At 45.5% G+C, this 15,847-nt stretch overlaps 2 protein-coding genes and 2 non-coding genes across 8 annotated transcripts; 1 reads left to right on the forward strand and 3 right to left on the reverse strand.

Moving 5' to 3' along the window:
• Positions 1-2,570: 2,570 nt before the first annotated feature.
• On the reverse strand, positions 2,571-9,002 carry map6b (microtubule-associated protein 6b). 4 transcript variants are annotated; one of them, XM_060075925.1, is made up of 4 exons: positions 7,914-9,002; positions 6,347-6,560; positions 5,563-5,611; positions 4,421-4,497 (listed from the first exon to the last, which is right to left on the reverse strand). In XM_060075925.1, the coding sequence occupies exons 1-3, from the start codon at positions 8,636-8,638 to the stop codon at positions 5,567-5,569; spliced, it is 984 nt and encodes a 327-aa protein (XP_059931908.1). In that variant the 5' UTR covers positions 8,639-9,002; the 3' UTR covers positions 4,421-4,497; positions 5,563-5,566. The 4 variants fall into 4 exon arrangements, with proteins under 4 accessions (XP_059931906.1, XP_059931905.1, XP_059931908.1 ...); XM_060075924.1 differs by having other exon boundaries at positions 4,421-4,500; XM_060075923.1 differs by lacking the exon at positions 5,563-5,611 and having other exon boundaries at positions 2,571-4,497; positions 7,914-9,001.
• Positions 9,003-9,533: 531 nt separating this feature from the next.
• Positions 9,534-14,541, reverse strand: thap12b (THAP domain containing 12b). 2 transcript variants are annotated; one of them, XM_060075918.1, is made up of 6 exons: positions 14,199-14,541; positions 13,483-13,603; positions 13,275-13,382; positions 13,138-13,174; positions 12,894-13,024; positions 9,534-11,873 (listed from the first exon to the last, which is right to left on the reverse strand). In XM_060075918.1, exons 1-6 carry the CDS (start codon positions 14,285-14,287, stop codon positions 9,978-9,980), a joined length of 2,382 nt encoding a protein of 793 aa, XP_059931901.1. In that variant the 5' UTR covers positions 14,288-14,541; the 3' UTR covers positions 9,534-9,977. The 2 variants fall into 2 exon arrangements, with proteins under 2 accessions (XP_059931901.1, XP_059931902.1); XM_060075919.1 differs by having other exon boundaries at positions 14,106-14,246.
• A 539-nt stretch (positions 14,542-15,080) lies between these two features.
• trnap-agg (transfer RNA proline (anticodon AGG)) lies at positions 15,081-15,152 on the forward strand. Its single transcript has one exon. It is a non-coding gene; the product is annotated as a tRNA-Pro (tRNA).
• A 269-nt stretch (positions 15,153-15,421) lies between these two features.
• Positions 15,422-15,493, reverse strand: trnap-cgg (transfer RNA proline (anticodon CGG)). The gene has a single exon. It is a non-coding gene; the product is annotated as a tRNA-Pro (tRNA).
• Positions 15,494-15,847: the final 354 nt, after the last annotated feature.

A 15,847-nucleotide genomic window follows, 5' to 3' on the forward strand; every position in this document is an offset into this window, starting at 1 on the left:
AAAGTCATCACAAAGGTTATACTTGACTTTATAATTTGCATGAAATAGAGAAAAGAAACTTCCAACAGAGGTCATCAACCGGACTTGAACCCCGGTCTCGAGGGGGTTAGGCAGAGTCCACCCCACTGCACCACGGATGCGATGACAATACACAATAATCAATCATCAATAAAGAGGATATACATGACATTAAAATGTATGTGTGTATTTCTATTATTTCTCAAATGTTTTTTTTTCAAGACGACAAATAATAAACAACAGTGGTGCCCCTTATGTTTTTTTTCATGACGACCAATAAAAAAAGGAACAGTGTTACCCCTTATGGTTTTTTTCGTGACTACCAATAAAAAACAACAGTGTTACCCCTTAAGTTTTTTTCATGACGACCAATAAAAAACGACAGTGTTACCCCTTAGGTTTTTTTTCATGACGACCAATAAAAAACAACAGTGTTACCCCTTATGTTTTTTTTCATGACGACCAATAAAAAACAACAGTGTTACCCAGGGACGCGGGAAGTGGGGGTGCTTAGGGTGCTGCAGCGGCCCCTGGCTGTAACTGCAAGCGAGAAAGTTTTCTGAACAAATCAATACTTTTTTTTTTTGTTGTATAATTTTATCATACAACATGATTTTTCATTAAATTATTGACATCCACCCTTTTTATGATATTTATCATATTATCGGTACTATGCTGATTTTACATAAGCATGTTGGTGTTCAACATCTGTTGTAGTGAACATTCTAAAACTGGTGTAAAATGTTGCTGCCATATTAATAGACACGTTGAATGTTATTGTTTTGATTCTGGAATCCCGCATGTAAACTGGTTGGCAAAAAAAGAGCAAAGACGGGCGGTTCACTTGACGGAGAAATCGTCACCTTCCTCATATCAGACAACCTTTAGAAATAACCTCCTGAATCCTTGTTATAACGCTGTGTATAATCCCGGACCGCAACAGCTTGTCGGCATGTTGTTAGTGTGTTAAATTCAGCCCAGTATCAGCCGAGTTGACTCTAATTTCCACATTGTTTATTTGCTAACGTTTGTGAATAACAGTGGCTAGTTGGCAGAACCCTTTTTACACACCAGTAGAGTGTTTATCAGAGCGGATCCCTGAATGTGACGTCACCCCTCATCTCGTCTCTGTAAACAACGGATGTTGCGCAGCATTTATTATGACGTCATTATATAGATTCTCTCTCAGCACCCCCCCCCCCTCGGACTGACTTCCCGCGTCCCTGGTACAGACACAAATATTGGAGCTTTAGAAGGGAAACTATAACAGTGAGGATCTGTGAATATTCCCTTTCAGTCCTTGTTATTGTAAATGACAGTTGAAAAATGTGACGTATTCTTTCAAAATTAACATCTTCAAAGATACCATATGGACTGACCAAAATAGAGACACACTTCTTAAATTAGCCTCATGCCTCTACAAATTCTTCATCCTTATTTTAAACGTGACTCGCGAACAAGTAGACAGCACTGTTTAAATACAGCACGCTAATCTGAGTGCAAGACCCAGACAAGTCTGGACGAGATAGAGTTGCATTAGGCGGCTCCAGTGCCATTTCCTATCTTCTGTTGCATTTTTAATGGAATGCTGCAAACCCAAGACCCCACAACACCTGAATTATTAATGCGGCTTTAAGCCAGGATGATGAAGCCAATGACCACTAGGCCACCACGCTTCAATGATTAAATTAGGAAGTTATCACGTTATTAACATTACATTTGAGCATTATATTCCTGTCCATTGCAATTTGTATTTATACAGGACACATTTCAAATCTTAATACAATAAACACAGTGTGTGTGTGTGTGTGTGTGTGTGTGTGTGTGTGTGTGTGTGTGTGTGTGTGTGTGTGTGTGTGTGTGTGTGTGCGTGCGTGCGTGAGTGCGTGCGTGTGTGGTTGGATTGTTGGCCGGGTGTGTGGGCGTGTGTGGGTGTCTAGTGATGATGATGTTGTATCTAGTCTAACAACAACATCACCCGTTGTCAGGGATGCGTGTGTTTAACCGCCGGGGGATAGCACCACATGCATGAGGCGACATGTTGACCCACACTCTCACTCTGCTGGTCAGGAGGCAACTTCAGGGCTTTTATTCAGTCTTCTATCCCCTGTTTGAACTGTTGAACAGTATCCTCCTGGTATTGCACTGAAGTTTGCACCGAAAATCCATGACAAATGAATTGAAAACATTTGATGACTAATGTAACTAATAGCGTTAGGGTTAGGGTCAACTAAAGTCTTTTAATCTCTGCAACACTGTTTGGATCTATTTGTTTAAGGGATAACAAACTCATTTCATGGTACTTGGTAATGATTATATCGTACATATAAGCTCTTTATTTCAATAATAAATGATTTGGTTCTATATCAGTTTATGCATAATCAATCATGCAGAGGAAATTTACACTAAAATTATGTTGACCGGAAATACCAAAATATGCATAATCTCTAATTGTATTCACCTACAAAAGTAATATTATCACATAAGGTGCAATACACACACAAACTCAATTACACAGACACAAGACAAAGGATCGGACCAGACACACAAGGTCATTGGGTTCTAAGGTTTTTAATAGGAGTTCATTCGGAGAGCAAGCGAAGAGGGACAAGCACAACACCACAACCACAATCTGCATCAGCACGTTCACATCCTCCATGGTGGTCTGACCCCCCCCCCCCCCCCCCCCTCCTACACACACACACAAAGCATCACATCATCACACACAACACGGTAAGGTAAGATATAGCACCAGGTGGTATCGTGCACACTAGCAGCACACAGAGTGGGTCACTAGCAAGCAGCAGACTGCGGGGCACAGCCGCCTTACATACACGCGCATATTCAGGCACGCACACACACACACACACACAGACACACACACATTCACAGAAGCCAAGCAAAGAGGAGGCACAACCAAACGCGACTGGCACTAGTCCGGGCATTCAAAACCTGTCAGCCAATCACACAGGCAAGGATTTTTCTTTTTTAACAGGGCGGAGGGGGCCTGTGCGTACAATCAAGACACGGGAAGGTTGAGATACTGCCATCTCATCTTAGACACAAGCAGAGGATGTTCGGACGGTGGCTTGAGATTGTGGCCCCGTTTTTAAAGTCGTGTTACAGCAGCAACGGTAGACCATTGAAAGTGAGGGGTCATAGTAAATACAGTACGGGGTTGTCTATGTCATACACTTCTACAGGGGTCCTTTATGTTTTTAGGTTGTTGTGTGTCACACAAAGACTGTGCTGTACACACGGTTATTGTTTCTAATGTGAAGGTGAATTCAACAAGAAATCCCAGTGTTGGTGTGACCGTTTGAAGGCAGAACAATTTTTGCTGGTGGGTTTACTTTCGTAGCACTGAACAGCTGCTTAACTAGTGTCTTAGTCTGCATCTCTTGTTAAAGTCTACTCCCTTACATCGCGTCGACGAGGGTCCAACAACATGCATTATACGTAGAAAGGTCTTCAAACGCCCTAGAAAAATCCCCATGGACGGTGTCCTACACAAGCTAACAGACGTGGTCTATATGTCCTACTACAAGGTGTGGTACTTGTCGGTACCGAAAATTGAGTCTTCGTCCATGCAAGCTGTGGCAATTATATTACAGTACATTTGGTTCCTTAGCAACCAAACGGATGAAACCAGATCTCTCCCCGAACAGTGAAATGGAGCCCCGGCCCATACAGCATGGGCACTGTTACCAGGAAATGCAACAGCAGTTTAGATGTTGAATCAGCAGCAGACCATAGGAGTCGATACACTTTCTGAAATTGAAAATAAAAACACTGACAGTGTGGACAGTCTTAACGTCTCATTAGCGTTTCAAAGAGATTGCGATATTTCGATTTTAAGGGGGGGGAGGAAAGGGTCTCCCCCCCGTTTGCTAAAATGTACATCAATGGCTTTAAGATTCTTAGCTTGAGTTTAAAGTATATAGAGGTACATACATATGTCAAAATGTGTGCAAATAAGGTGCTCAGATATATAGAGAAAGCAGCTATGTGTAGAAAACACATACAAAACAGCCTCACCCACGAGGTGGTTCGCAGTTAAGACACTCACACACATACAACAAACAACCACACGATAATCGTCTCCAACCGTTGAGGAGCTAAACAGAATACCAGTGTGAGCAGCCACAGAGACACAGGGGAGCCGGGTATTAAGGAGCAGTCTGCCCAGACAGAGGTGTGAGACAGGTTAGTGAGATGCACCTAGACAGGGGACAATCAGGATTAGGATGGAGAACACCGAGGGTGATGTGTTCAGTGCTTTGCTTCGGCCAGTCTGTTGCTCATCTCTTTGCTCTTCTTGGTGACCACGCCCTCGGGCGTGGGGGTGAGTGGGGAAGAGGCCTTCTTCCTGGCCGGCTGGGCACCGGCAGCTAGCTTCTCCTTTGTTTTCTTCACCATTCTTCCCGTCGTGGTGGTCGGTGTCTTTTTTGGTTTGGAGCGAGACGCTGGCTTGTCGACCTGCTGGGGAGCCGATTTAGCAGATTTAGCAGCGAAATCGTAAAAATAATAAAAGATGTATACATCACTGATGATGACGATCTTTGTATTCATTCGTAAGAGGAGGCCTCTCTGGCTTTAGGCTTCCTTCTTATCATGCAATACATACCCCCGTTATCCTGTCATTACACATGATTGCCCAAATGTCGCCAGAGAGTGACGTTTGCATAATGCGGTTAGTGGGAATGGAGCCGCGAGTAACTCTGTAAAGATCGTGTGGATCCATGCCATTCTTTTGGTGTTTCGGTGATTAGCGCAAAGCTCTGTACCTGTGATGATTACACCTGGCCATGGGAGAATACCAACATTCCTGTTATACAGTCGATATGGTATGTTAAACGCTGATGGCATGGAATGGTATCGTGGCCAAATGCCACGCACTTATCCACATGTCTGGTTTCAAATATACTCTAAGACCACATATGTGAATAATGTGTGTGTTGCCATTACAAATCTATTGCTAAGTGGTAACAAGAAACAGTGAACTGTTACATTGCAATAGGCTTCTTCCAATTGGACTCAATGTGAGCCACCTGTCATCCATCCGTCCACTCAGTCACACCCAGTAAAACACGTTGCAGTTGGTATGTTAGTCACTGGAGTAACTGCAGCTCATCAACAGGTGGTGAGGTAGGAACGGAAGGTGGGCATACAGTGAAGAAGTTGCAGTTTGTCAAAGGGTGGGACTAGTTACTGAGTGGCAAGTGTGTGTGTGTGTGTGTGTGTGTGTGTGTGTGTGTGTGTGTGTTTGGTATTGTGTGTGCGTGTGTATGAGTATATGTGTGTGCACGTGCATGTCCGTATGTGACTGTGTGTTGAAGAGTGTGTGTGTATGTGTGTGCATGTGTGTGTGCACATGTGCATGTTTGTGTTTGTGTGTGTGTGCATGTTTTTGTGTGTGAGTGTGTGCACAAGTGCATGTTTGTGTGCACGTGTATGTGTGTGTGCACGCACAAGTGCATGTTTGTGTGCACGTGTAAATCTGAGGTCAACCTCCATGCCTTCCATAGAAAATAGGGAACACACCTGACTACAGCAGATTTAGTACAGAGCTGCTTTCATTCTCTGAGAGGTCCTACAAGAGTGAGAGAGGGAGTGGCCAAATAAACACACGGCATGCACACACACATTATGTTAACATGCATGCGGAGAGAGGACATCTATTCACACAACAATGATGTTGACTTGACAGATTAATGTTACACATTAAACATTCACAGTTGTATTCTAGATGGAAGAAAATTCTAAATGTAGCATGGGTAAAATGATTAATGTTATATTATTGACGTTGTTTTGTCTTTCTAAATACTTGCACTGATTGTTTTTTCTCAAATAATTGTAATTACATTATTAACAGCCAGATAGCAGCCTTTGTAGTAATAATGTATTTTTTAAACTACTATACTTTATTTATAGGGTTAGGGTAATGTTATGTTATGTTATTTAACATGTTAACGTTTCTCTTGCGTTATATGCCCCACCCATGACTGCTGTGAAGCTATTTAAAAGAGTGAAGAAAAAACAACCTTGAGGGCAATGACAAAAATACAATAGATTGTGTCTAACCAGTCCATTAAGGTCATGTCATCCTAAAAATGGGTTTTGGAAGGGGGGGAGGGTTAGCGGCGATAGTCTTCTCTGACATCAGTGCATTACAATAAAATATAGCGAATACAAGATGGCGATGTAAGAGAGAGTAACAGAGAGTATCCAAATCCACATGTAATGACCTGACCGCCAGCACTGTGCACATGGCTCTGTGTGTGTCTGCCGCTAACTGAATGCTCTCCATGTGCTGGGGTGCGCTCACCTTGGCGGCCTCCTTGCTGGGCTCGTTGTACAGGCTGCGTATCCTCCGGCGATCCATCAGCTTGTTGTCGGCGTTCAGCAGCTTGCCCTGCTCCCCCTTGTAGGTGGAGCTGTAGCTGGTCTCCTTGCGGACCTCCACCCCTGGGGGCTGGAAGGGCGTGGACGTCTTGAAGGACTTGGTCGGCTTCACATCCTTATAGGCCTTGAATTCATTCCTGGGGCAGGAGGAGGAGAAGATGGAGGAGGAGGAGAGGGAAGGAGAGAAGGGGGTAGAGGAAGAGGAGAAGGAAAGGGAAGGGGTAGAGGAAGCGGAAAAGGAAAGGGAAGGGGAAGAGGATTGGGGAGGAGGAAGAGGAGAAGGAGGAGGAGGGGAGAGGGAAGGGGAGAAGGGGGAAGAGGAGTGGGGAGGAGGAAGAGGATTGAGGAGGAGGAAGAGGAGAGGGAAGGGGAGTATTGTGAAGAGGAGATGGAAGGAGGAGGAGGACGAGGAGGAGGAGGAGGAGGAAGAGGAGACGGAAAATGGAGGAGGAAGAGGAGATGGAAAATGAAGGAGCAGGAGGAAGATGGGGACACGGGGAAGAACAAAGGAGGAGGAGGAGGAGGAGATGGATAGGGGAGGAGGGAAAGAAGCGTTGAATAAAGAGGAGCGACAAGGGGAAGGAGGAGCAGAAGAACAACAAAATCAGTGTGACACAAAGCTAACTCTTTCACAAAACAAACTCTGAAGAAAATCACATATAGCAAATAATGGTCGTTTTTAATCCTTCATCAGGCTATTCAATCATCCTATAGTAGTATTTGTAATGATAATGCAGAAACCTCTGATGGGAAACTATTACCATGACAATTGAAAATTTGATTTGTTCCAATCTAATGAGCAATGTTCAGACCGACTCAATACTCATTATCTTGGGAAGAGCTAATTTAATCTATGAGCTCTAGCAGCTTTAAATCACCCAATTATTTGCCTTCATGTTATCTGATCAATCTCTCTCGTCAGACTGCACAAAAGTCAACCTTTTGTCAACATGTTTGCATGTGTATTGATTAAAAAAAGCATGATTATCTTAGCCAGTGCTATATCAGAGATCAAATGTATCAGACAAATCTTGCCAACATTTGACCATGATAATTCTACCTAAAACGTGCAAAGCCATTCTCATCTACATAAAAGGCCTACAATCAAGCCCACCTTTAATTTGTTTAAAATAATCCAGTTCAGCAAACTTCAAATCAACGATGGATTATTTACAACCACTTGTATTCATAATCTATCAAGAAATTGGACGACTCATGATTTGTTTCACACTTTGAGAAAGAACATTGAGTATGGCAGTTCTTAATCCATGGTGGTAACATTAATTTAAAACAATTGTCTTTCTTGCCACTAAAAGGCGTGCCTGCACTAATAGCCTATTACCCCAGGGGAGGGGGGCGCTATTAACTATTCAACTACCAAGGTGCTAATATGCATGGCTTCAGCCTCAATTTCACCAATTCATCACAGTTCGGGCCCCCAAATCACTTCATTTCTATCCCTCCCTTGATCCCTTGATAGGCCGATTTACCTGTAGCTACTCCCCGTCGACACCACCTCCTTGATCTGTCTGTTGAGAGCGTCTGCGGCCGCCCGGCCCTTTCTCTCGGCACTGGCATCCGAGGGCTGCAGCTTCTCCTCCTGTTTCTCAGCGGTTTTCCTGTCTACAGATTTTTCTCTCTTTGCTGGTGTTGTTTTCGCCACCTCCTTGAATTCTTTCTCCTGCACCTTCTCCTCGATCTCACTCTTCTCCACGCCGCTCTCAGCCTCGGCCGCGGCGTGCTCTTTCTTGCTGCCTGCGATGCCCTTCCGTCCGCTGGAGGTAGTGGTGGGGCTGGGCTTCGGTATCCAAGGGTGGTCGCCCTTTTTGGGGATAGGCCATGGCTTGTAATCCTTCTGATACTGTGTTTCCGTATTGAACGGGCCCGTACAGGGGTGATACTCGTTCCTGGGTTTGCAGCTTGGCTCGGGACGCACTTTCCATGCCTGGTAGTCTTGGCGCGTGACGGAAGCAGAGCCATCTTTGCCCCCTGCGGCACATGACGCCTTGGACTCCTGGTCCCCGAGATGAGGCTGCGTTTCTATGGCGATGGGGCCGCTCCTCTTCTGTCTGGGTTGAGGATGGTGGGGAAAATGCTGCACGTCGGCGACATCCGAGTATTTGGTGAACACTAAAGGCACCGCGATATCTCCTTTGTCTAGTTCGCTCCAGAAGCGGTTGATGCAGCAAGCCCGCGTGATGCACGGCCAGGCCATGATCGATGGAGATTTGCTAAAAAATATATATTACACAGATTGAATCTAATGTGGGGCGAAACGCAGTCGACTTCGACACAATAGGCCCGAGTTTGCTGTCCTCTTACGAATCTGCGACCTGAAAAAGACAAGCCCCTCGCCTTTGACTCAGTAAAATGCTAAATCACAGATATTCACCCTACTGCGTTTCCCTTCGGTCTCCTGAACCGATCTGGAGAGGATTTCGGGTAGACTGGGTCTTCCTTTTGCGAAGGCAACTAGATCATCTCAGGCTGCACTGGGTTTGGCGGTCGGCTGGTGTGGAGCACATTGCTTGCTGCTGGTGGCGCATCAAAACGACCCCACCCTCATGGATGCTCCTCGGAGATGACCGCTTTCTGCACTATGAGTTTGCAACAGCGATCACCTGGTCCGTGAGGTGACTTAACCCCTCTCTACACCTTACACACACACTTTAGGGAATTATATCAACAGTTCACTACGGATATACTGGATGGTAAAGAAACGAATTAAAAAAGCAGCACTACTAATATAATTACAAATGCTTTTAAGTGTAATGACATATTTGCATACGTGTATTTTTCTATGAAGGCGGCAAAGTCAAGGTTATTTTTGATACTCCTCACAAAAAATAACATGCAAAAAAACATGATAAATCTCAACCACATGTGGCGTCATCCCTTTAATTGATCATAGCCTACAGATAACAACTATTGCCACCCAGATGCTTACCCGTTGGTTGCAGGAGAGGTCAATATTCATTTAGGTGACCGTTTGAAATCCTAAGTGTGTTTCGACGTTGTCATACAATTCCCAACATCAGTATTGTTGATTCACTAAACAGAAAAGTGCTTTCCACGCCACTGGCGGTATGTTCTGCGTGACTCATTCCAAATGTCTTGCACTACTTTACTCCATTTTATTTGTATTTAGGTTCCACCAAACTCTGAGAACAAGACCCATTTAAAGATAATCATTCGGATTTATTACAATTATATTGAAACAAAGAACACACACACACACACACACATACATATATATATATATATATATATATATATATGGATGAACATAACATGAGCCAAAATACACTGACTAATATTTTATCAAAACCAAATAGAGAATGAGTCAGTGTACCGGTCCCATCACTGTTGACAACCCTATACATTGTGGAAGGGCGAAGCACATAACCAACCAGCATTACTCCCTCTTCCGGATCAGGGAGTTAAGAAAAAAGTTTTCTTCTATAGATCTGCTATTAAAGTCTCACCATAAAGAACTAATAAAATAACGTCAGCAATAAATGTCTTCAAATAGCCTCTCCCACCCAAGCTGCACCTCATGTGGTTTTGGTGGTGGTGGGTGTGGGCGTGTCCTCCTCCATAGGCTCCTCCTCCCCAGCAGGCTCCGCCCCCCCGACGGGCTCCACCTCCCCGACGGGCTCCACCTCCCCGACGGGCTCCACCTCCCCGACGGGCTCCCCCTCCCCGACGGGCTCCCCCTCCCCCTCTTCCTCCGGGTACAGCCGGCAGTACTGGTCGACCATGACGTCCAGGTCGTGCTTGACGTGCGCGTTGACGTGCAGCACCGCCATGCTGCGGTTGCGCTGCGCAGGGGGCGTGGCCTCCAGGTAAGCGTGCAGCCGCCGGCTGGCGGGCTCCGTCTCGCCGTCGTGGTCGAACCTTAGCGCGGGCAGCGCCGCGAGCACCTTGAGGAAGGAGTTGACGTTGGGGAAGAACTTGACGTCGGGCAACTGCAGCGTCTCATGGATGCTGGTGGGCAGGCGCACCTCCTTGCCGCGGTGCTTCCACTTGATCCTCCAGCAGTGCAACTCGGCCGGCAGGGTGTCGGGGCTGGGCAGGTCGTCGCGGTACACGTCGGCGTTGTTCTCCTCCGACGTGTTGAACCTCATCTGGCCCATGACGGCCGGCACCAGCGACAGGCACATGAGGGCCTTGAGGTTGGTCTCCGAGAACATCTCCTCCACCTCCTGGATCACGCCGCGGATCACCGGGATGGTCACGTACTCCTTGAAGTACGCCTCCGCCTGGACGTCGCCCATGTCCGCCGAGCGCTGCTTGCGCAGGAAGAGGCGCGGCACCGCCACGGCGGCGTCCAGCTCGGCCGCAAGGCCCGCCGCCTCCTCGAACCAGAACTCGTGGTAGACATCGATGTTGTCGATCACCTCGTTGAGCGAGTGCAGGACGGCGGTCAGGCTTTTGGCGGCGAAGAACACCTCCTGGGTCTCGCCCTGAAGGTTCCTACCGAAGGCCCGGGTGTACGTGAGCGTGTTCTTCAGTATGACGATGGTGACGACGAGCTCAAAGTCGGCCAGGATCTCCGAGATGGAGTAGGCGTCGGCGACGACGTCGCCGGGGAACCTGCCGCCGTCGTTGTGGCGGACGTTATCCATGCAGAGCACCAGCGACTCCAGCATGTCCACCATCAGGTCGAAGACGTTGTGCTGCTCCGTCCAGCAGGTGCGGCTCGCCTGCTTCAGCGCACTCTCCTTCTCCTCGTTGCCCTGGAAACAGCTGGCCAGGGCCTTCTCCAGCTCACACTGCGCCGACGGCCGGCGGAAGAACGCCTCGATCTTCCTGAGCGCCTCCATGACGTTCTGCACGTTGGGGAAGGGCAGGCTGTTGGCCAGGTGGATGTTGAGCGCTGTGGTGGAGCAGGGCATGTGCAGGGCCAGGGGGTACTTCTCCATCAGCATCACCGCCACCGCCTTCATCTTGGTGGTGGAGGTGCCCGTGGCCTTGTGGGCGTGGCCCCGGCAGTCCTCCATGCTCAGCCCCCAGCGGTCGCTCAGCTGGCCCTCTAGCTTCTCCACCAGCAGCAGCTCGCTCTCCTCGAAGGGCAGAAGGTCCAGGAACTCCTCGCGGAGGAGGTTGCGCTGGTTGACGAAGCGCAGGAACAGCGGCAGGTGCTTCTCCCCGTCGAACTCCACCAGGTCGCCCGTGACCAGGGAGAAGAAGCGGCTGTCCCTCACCTCCATGAGGATCTCCTCCCGCACCGTGTTCTCGCACACCTCCAGGAGCTGGCTCTGCTGGACGTCTGAGAGGTACTGCGCGTTCACCGCCGTCCCCTCGAAGCGCTTCCTCAGGCCCGCGTCCCCGGCGTTCATGTGGTAGTTCAGCAGCATCTGGAAGTTGCTGTTGCAGTAGGGCTCGCTTGCGTCCGGGGCTCGGCCCGTGGTCAGGGGGATCCCCTGCTTGCCCAGCAGAACGATGACCTGTTTACGAAAAAGAGAGGAATAAGCAATAATAAAAAATAAAACAATTACACTTAAATAACATTTAGCTACAAAGAAAGCCACAAATTAAAATAAACTGTCTTTACTTGCTTCACCATTTGAAAAGGGGAATGAAAAGAAAATGTCATTCATTCATTAAAATGTAATTAATCTCACCCCTTCTCCCTAATTTATTAATCCATAATGTTATGAGCCTTCTAATTACTCATAATTCCATATAATTCCATAAATTATCAATAGTTAAATTCATTACCAATTACGTATTTATCCAATATGATTATCTAGCTATATTTTAATACGGGTTTAACCATGCATCAAATATATAATATCCATAAAACATTATCTAATTGAAAATTCTATATTATATAATACTTTTTATACAATGGGGGACCTAAATCCAGCGATCTGATTGGTTCCCAACTGTTGTATAAAGAGCGTATACATAACTGCTATGACGCCCGATCATTTTGTGAAAGTATCACTCCGCGCCTTGAAGAGGAAACCGTTACAAAGTATCGTAAGAAACTTTATCACACGGAGATTTAGCTTGACCATGGAGGAGGGGATTCACCAGCGGGGAAATATACCCTTCGACCTCCGGGAAGGCCTCACAACCGATGAGTGGCTTCGGCAGCTTTCCCCGGAAAAAGAGCAAAATAATTCACCGCTCTATCGGAGCCTTCTCTCGGAGGGACGCTAAAGTGTGTTGCATAGCGACCGTCGATGCATAGCGGCAGCCAGGAGGGACTACTTTTTTGTATTCTTTTTGACTTTCTTTGTTTCTTTTTAAATGTAGTGTGTCTATGACTTTCGTTTCGCCATAACAGTAACCATTGTATAAAAGCAATAGATCACTTCAGTCAGTGGTATGTGCTCATTATACCACTGTGAAGGGGGTCGCCGGCCCTCCGCTGCGCGTCGGGGCCGGACAACGCCCCTTAACAGTGGTATAATGAGCACATACCACTGCCTGGCGGGATCTATTGCTTAAATATATACCTTGAACAAGGAGTGCAGGTAGTCTCTGAACTCCTTCTCCTCCGGGGACAACTGGGGCTCGCCGTCATTGGTGGGGCTGTCCTCTGCCGTTGAATCCTTTTTGGAGATCAACTGTGTGATGGAAACGGCCACTGGATGGGGAAACAATAAAACATGTTAATCAACCCTTTAGCAGAACTATGCTTATGCTCCTCTGACCGTGAGAGGTAAATACGATGTATACGAACACCTCGTGTTTACTTACATCTCCTCTCTTTAATCTTCCTTATGTCCTCTTCCGTCTGGAAAACAAGTGGCAGCGGAGTGTGTGTTAATCAAATCAGCAAGTCTGCAAGTCTACGAAGCTGCATTTTAATATGTCAGAGGAAAATAGTTTCTTACGAGTTCTTTGATTTGCTTGCGAAATCTGTTATGTGGATTTGTCAAGTGGCTTGTCAGATCGAACATAGTGGGGATGGCTGTATCCTTCAACACCGTTCGATATAGGCTCTGAAATGTACAGACAATTAAAAACCAACAGATCCGTCAGCAAACGTTCTGTGTTCTGAATCTGAATACATTCAGTGTGGGGTCATTGTTCAGTACTCACAGTTTTGCAGACCATTGCTGGGTCAAAGTGTTTGGCACACAACCTGTAGTGCTTGTTTAGCTGTTCTGCTGTCTTGGCCTCTAGATCTGCCCGGCGACAGTTTTCTACCCACATTCGGCATCTGTGAATGCAATAACACCAGAAAACAATATAAGCTGTGGATGTAAAGCCCCGCAGCAAAGACAACAGGAGGAACACAGGAACAAAATGAATACAAATAAAGGTTTGACAAGTTGATTGAATACCAAATAAACAAATTAAAATAAGCATTTATTACAAAAACGTTTATACTAGGGTAACAATTTAGGTCATTCACTGTAAGAACCTTTTGGCATTAAAAACATCAAGGTAAATAACGTTACGTTATACCACCGTTAAAATATGCTTATATAACTAGATGTACGTTTGTTTAAAGTTTAAACGAAACTGTCATTCCTAGGATTATCAAACTTTAGGGGGCGCCATTAAGTGAGGTATTAAAGCTGACATCCAACCTTGTCCATGTCGTTCATCGGCCTTTAGATGATTTAATAATACGAATAGAAAGTCAAAAAACACAATGGGCATTATGTGTAGCAGAAACCATTCATTCTCTCAGGCTGTGAAGTTGTGGGGTACTTTACAGGCACTACTACACTGCTGTTAAGCCAGCGTGCTGTTGACTGGCCCCACGTCGCATCGGACCGTAAACACTGCATCTTTCGTTCGTTTCCTACCGTTCGGGGTCCCTTGGAAACCGAAAAAATGCCAATTCCGACTGCGTGCTCTTCCGCGTGCAGTTCGGAGCCGCGCAAAAATTGGGCATTCTCCCTCTTACGGTGGCTAGCGCACAGCTAACATTAAATACCACATCAAATTAGCTGCTTTGTTTACTAGGCAACTATAAGGCTATGGCTAAGACAGATGTCGTAATCTATACAAAAAAATGTTGGGGGGTAAAACATCGGCCAGTACATATAAATGACAGGTATGTACACAGGTAGTATAAACTGCGGGCTAGATTCAAAACAGCGGACTGTAGTTCTTCTGCTCGGCTACTTCCGGTGTGTTTCCGGAAGCTCTACTTTGGGCAGGATGATGTCTTTTTTTTTCTTTTCTTTACAGATCTTGATTAATTCCACAATTTGCTCTTCATAACGTGTTTTTTTTTGGTAGATCCACTTAAATATAGAGTTTGTAAGGTATATTGCTTCTACATAGCTAGGTTTAACTGTCTTTGACATCTTTGTCAAAAGCACACGTTTGTTGCAGGACATATTCCTAATTATTTCGCCTGTGTTCTCTGTTCTCTGCCCCCCGTATTACCCCTCCGTCATTTGTGCTTGTGTATACTAGATTATAAACATTAAACTCAGATTTACCGTTTATGTAATTTGAGGATATGCCCTTTGGACATATAGGACATTACATGACGCTGTTCTACTTGAACACGTAGCACGTGTCCCTTCTAACTTATTTGAGTATCCACCAATAGAGTTCCTCATTAAGGTAAGCTCCAGATATTATAATTCTTTCACATAACAAGCAACATAATCCTCAGCAGTAGTCTTATCGTGTTTGGGAATATTTTATGCTATTGGTCTGATAATATATCACGTGGCTCGTTGGTCTAGGGGTATGATTCTCGCTTAGGGTGCGAGAGGTCCCGGGTTCAAATCCCGGACGAGCCCAAATTTTAGTTGATTCGCTATTCTTTATCTTTATAAATAAAAACGGAATTAAAATAAAGTATTCGTGGCACCGATCATATACACATCTAATAATGGCGCACTCTATTAAACGTCAACGTATTTGAATGAAATTACTTCTATGTTACATGGTAAAATTAAGATATATGCGATACAAAAAAATAGATACCCGCAAATACTTGTAGTGATACAATAACATTGCTGCCAAAATCCTTAATAATTATTTTTTATGTGTTTTGGAAAAAAACTATGGGCTCGTCCGGGATTTGAACCCGGGACCTCTCGCACCCGAAGCGAGAATCATACCCCTAGACCAACGAGCCACGGCATTGCTACACGTGAAATCTATGTAAATAACAGTCTCGAGTAGACTGATACGTTCCTAGATAACTAACGTTCTTATGGTGTTATGGACTGGGATACGTACAACATAGGAAGTAGTCAATCATCTTGATTACCATTGAAACAACGACACGGGACGATATACGTTCTATGTACATATGTAATAAAAAGGCGTTGGGTAATGAAGCTATACCGACAACTGTGAGAACATTTTGCAGGAAAAAGACAAGAATAAAGACACAGAACAATTCAATTAACTTCTTTTTATATATCATACATAAGACTGTCTTAATATAATACAAAGGGCATTGTCATAAACACAGCAAAGTCTTGAC

Source organism: Gadus macrocephalus, chromosome 16 (assembly GCF_031168955.1).
Source record: "Gadus macrocephalus chromosome 16, ASM3116895v1".
NCBI classification, from domain to species: domain Eukaryota; kingdom Metazoa; phylum Chordata; class Actinopteri; order Gadiformes; family Gadidae; genus Gadus; species Gadus macrocephalus.

What these genes read in the sequence shown, in the direction of transcription:
- map6b (XM_060075922.1), bottom strand. Translation starts at nt 8,638, where the DNA reads ATGGCCTGGCCGTGCATCACGCGGGCTTGCTGCATCAACCGCTTCTGG. An exon ending in TCGACGGGGAGTAGCTACAG is followed by an intron (nt 6,561 to 7,913) that starts GTAAATCGGCCT and finishes CTCCTGCCCCAG; the next exon opens with GAATGAATTCAAGGCCTATA. An exon ending in CCAGCAAGGAGGCCGCCAAG is followed by an intron (nt 4,501 to 6,346) that starts GTGAGCGCACCC and finishes TCGGCTCCCCAG; the next exon opens with CAGGTCGACAAGCCAGCGTC.
- thap12b (XM_060075918.1), bottom strand. Translation starts at nt 14,287, where the DNA reads ATGCCCAATTTTTGCGCGGCTCCGAACTGCACGCGGAAGAGCACGCAG. An exon ending in TTTCCAAGGGACCCCGAACG is followed by an intron (nt 13,604 to 14,198) that starts GTAGGAAACGAA and finishes TTGCATTCACAG; the next exon opens with ATGCCGAATGTGGGTAGAAA. An exon ending in GAAGATTAAAGAGAGGAGAT is followed by an intron (nt 13,025 to 13,137) that starts GTAAGTAAACAC and finishes TTCCCCATCCAG; the next exon opens with TGGCCGTTTCCATCACACAG.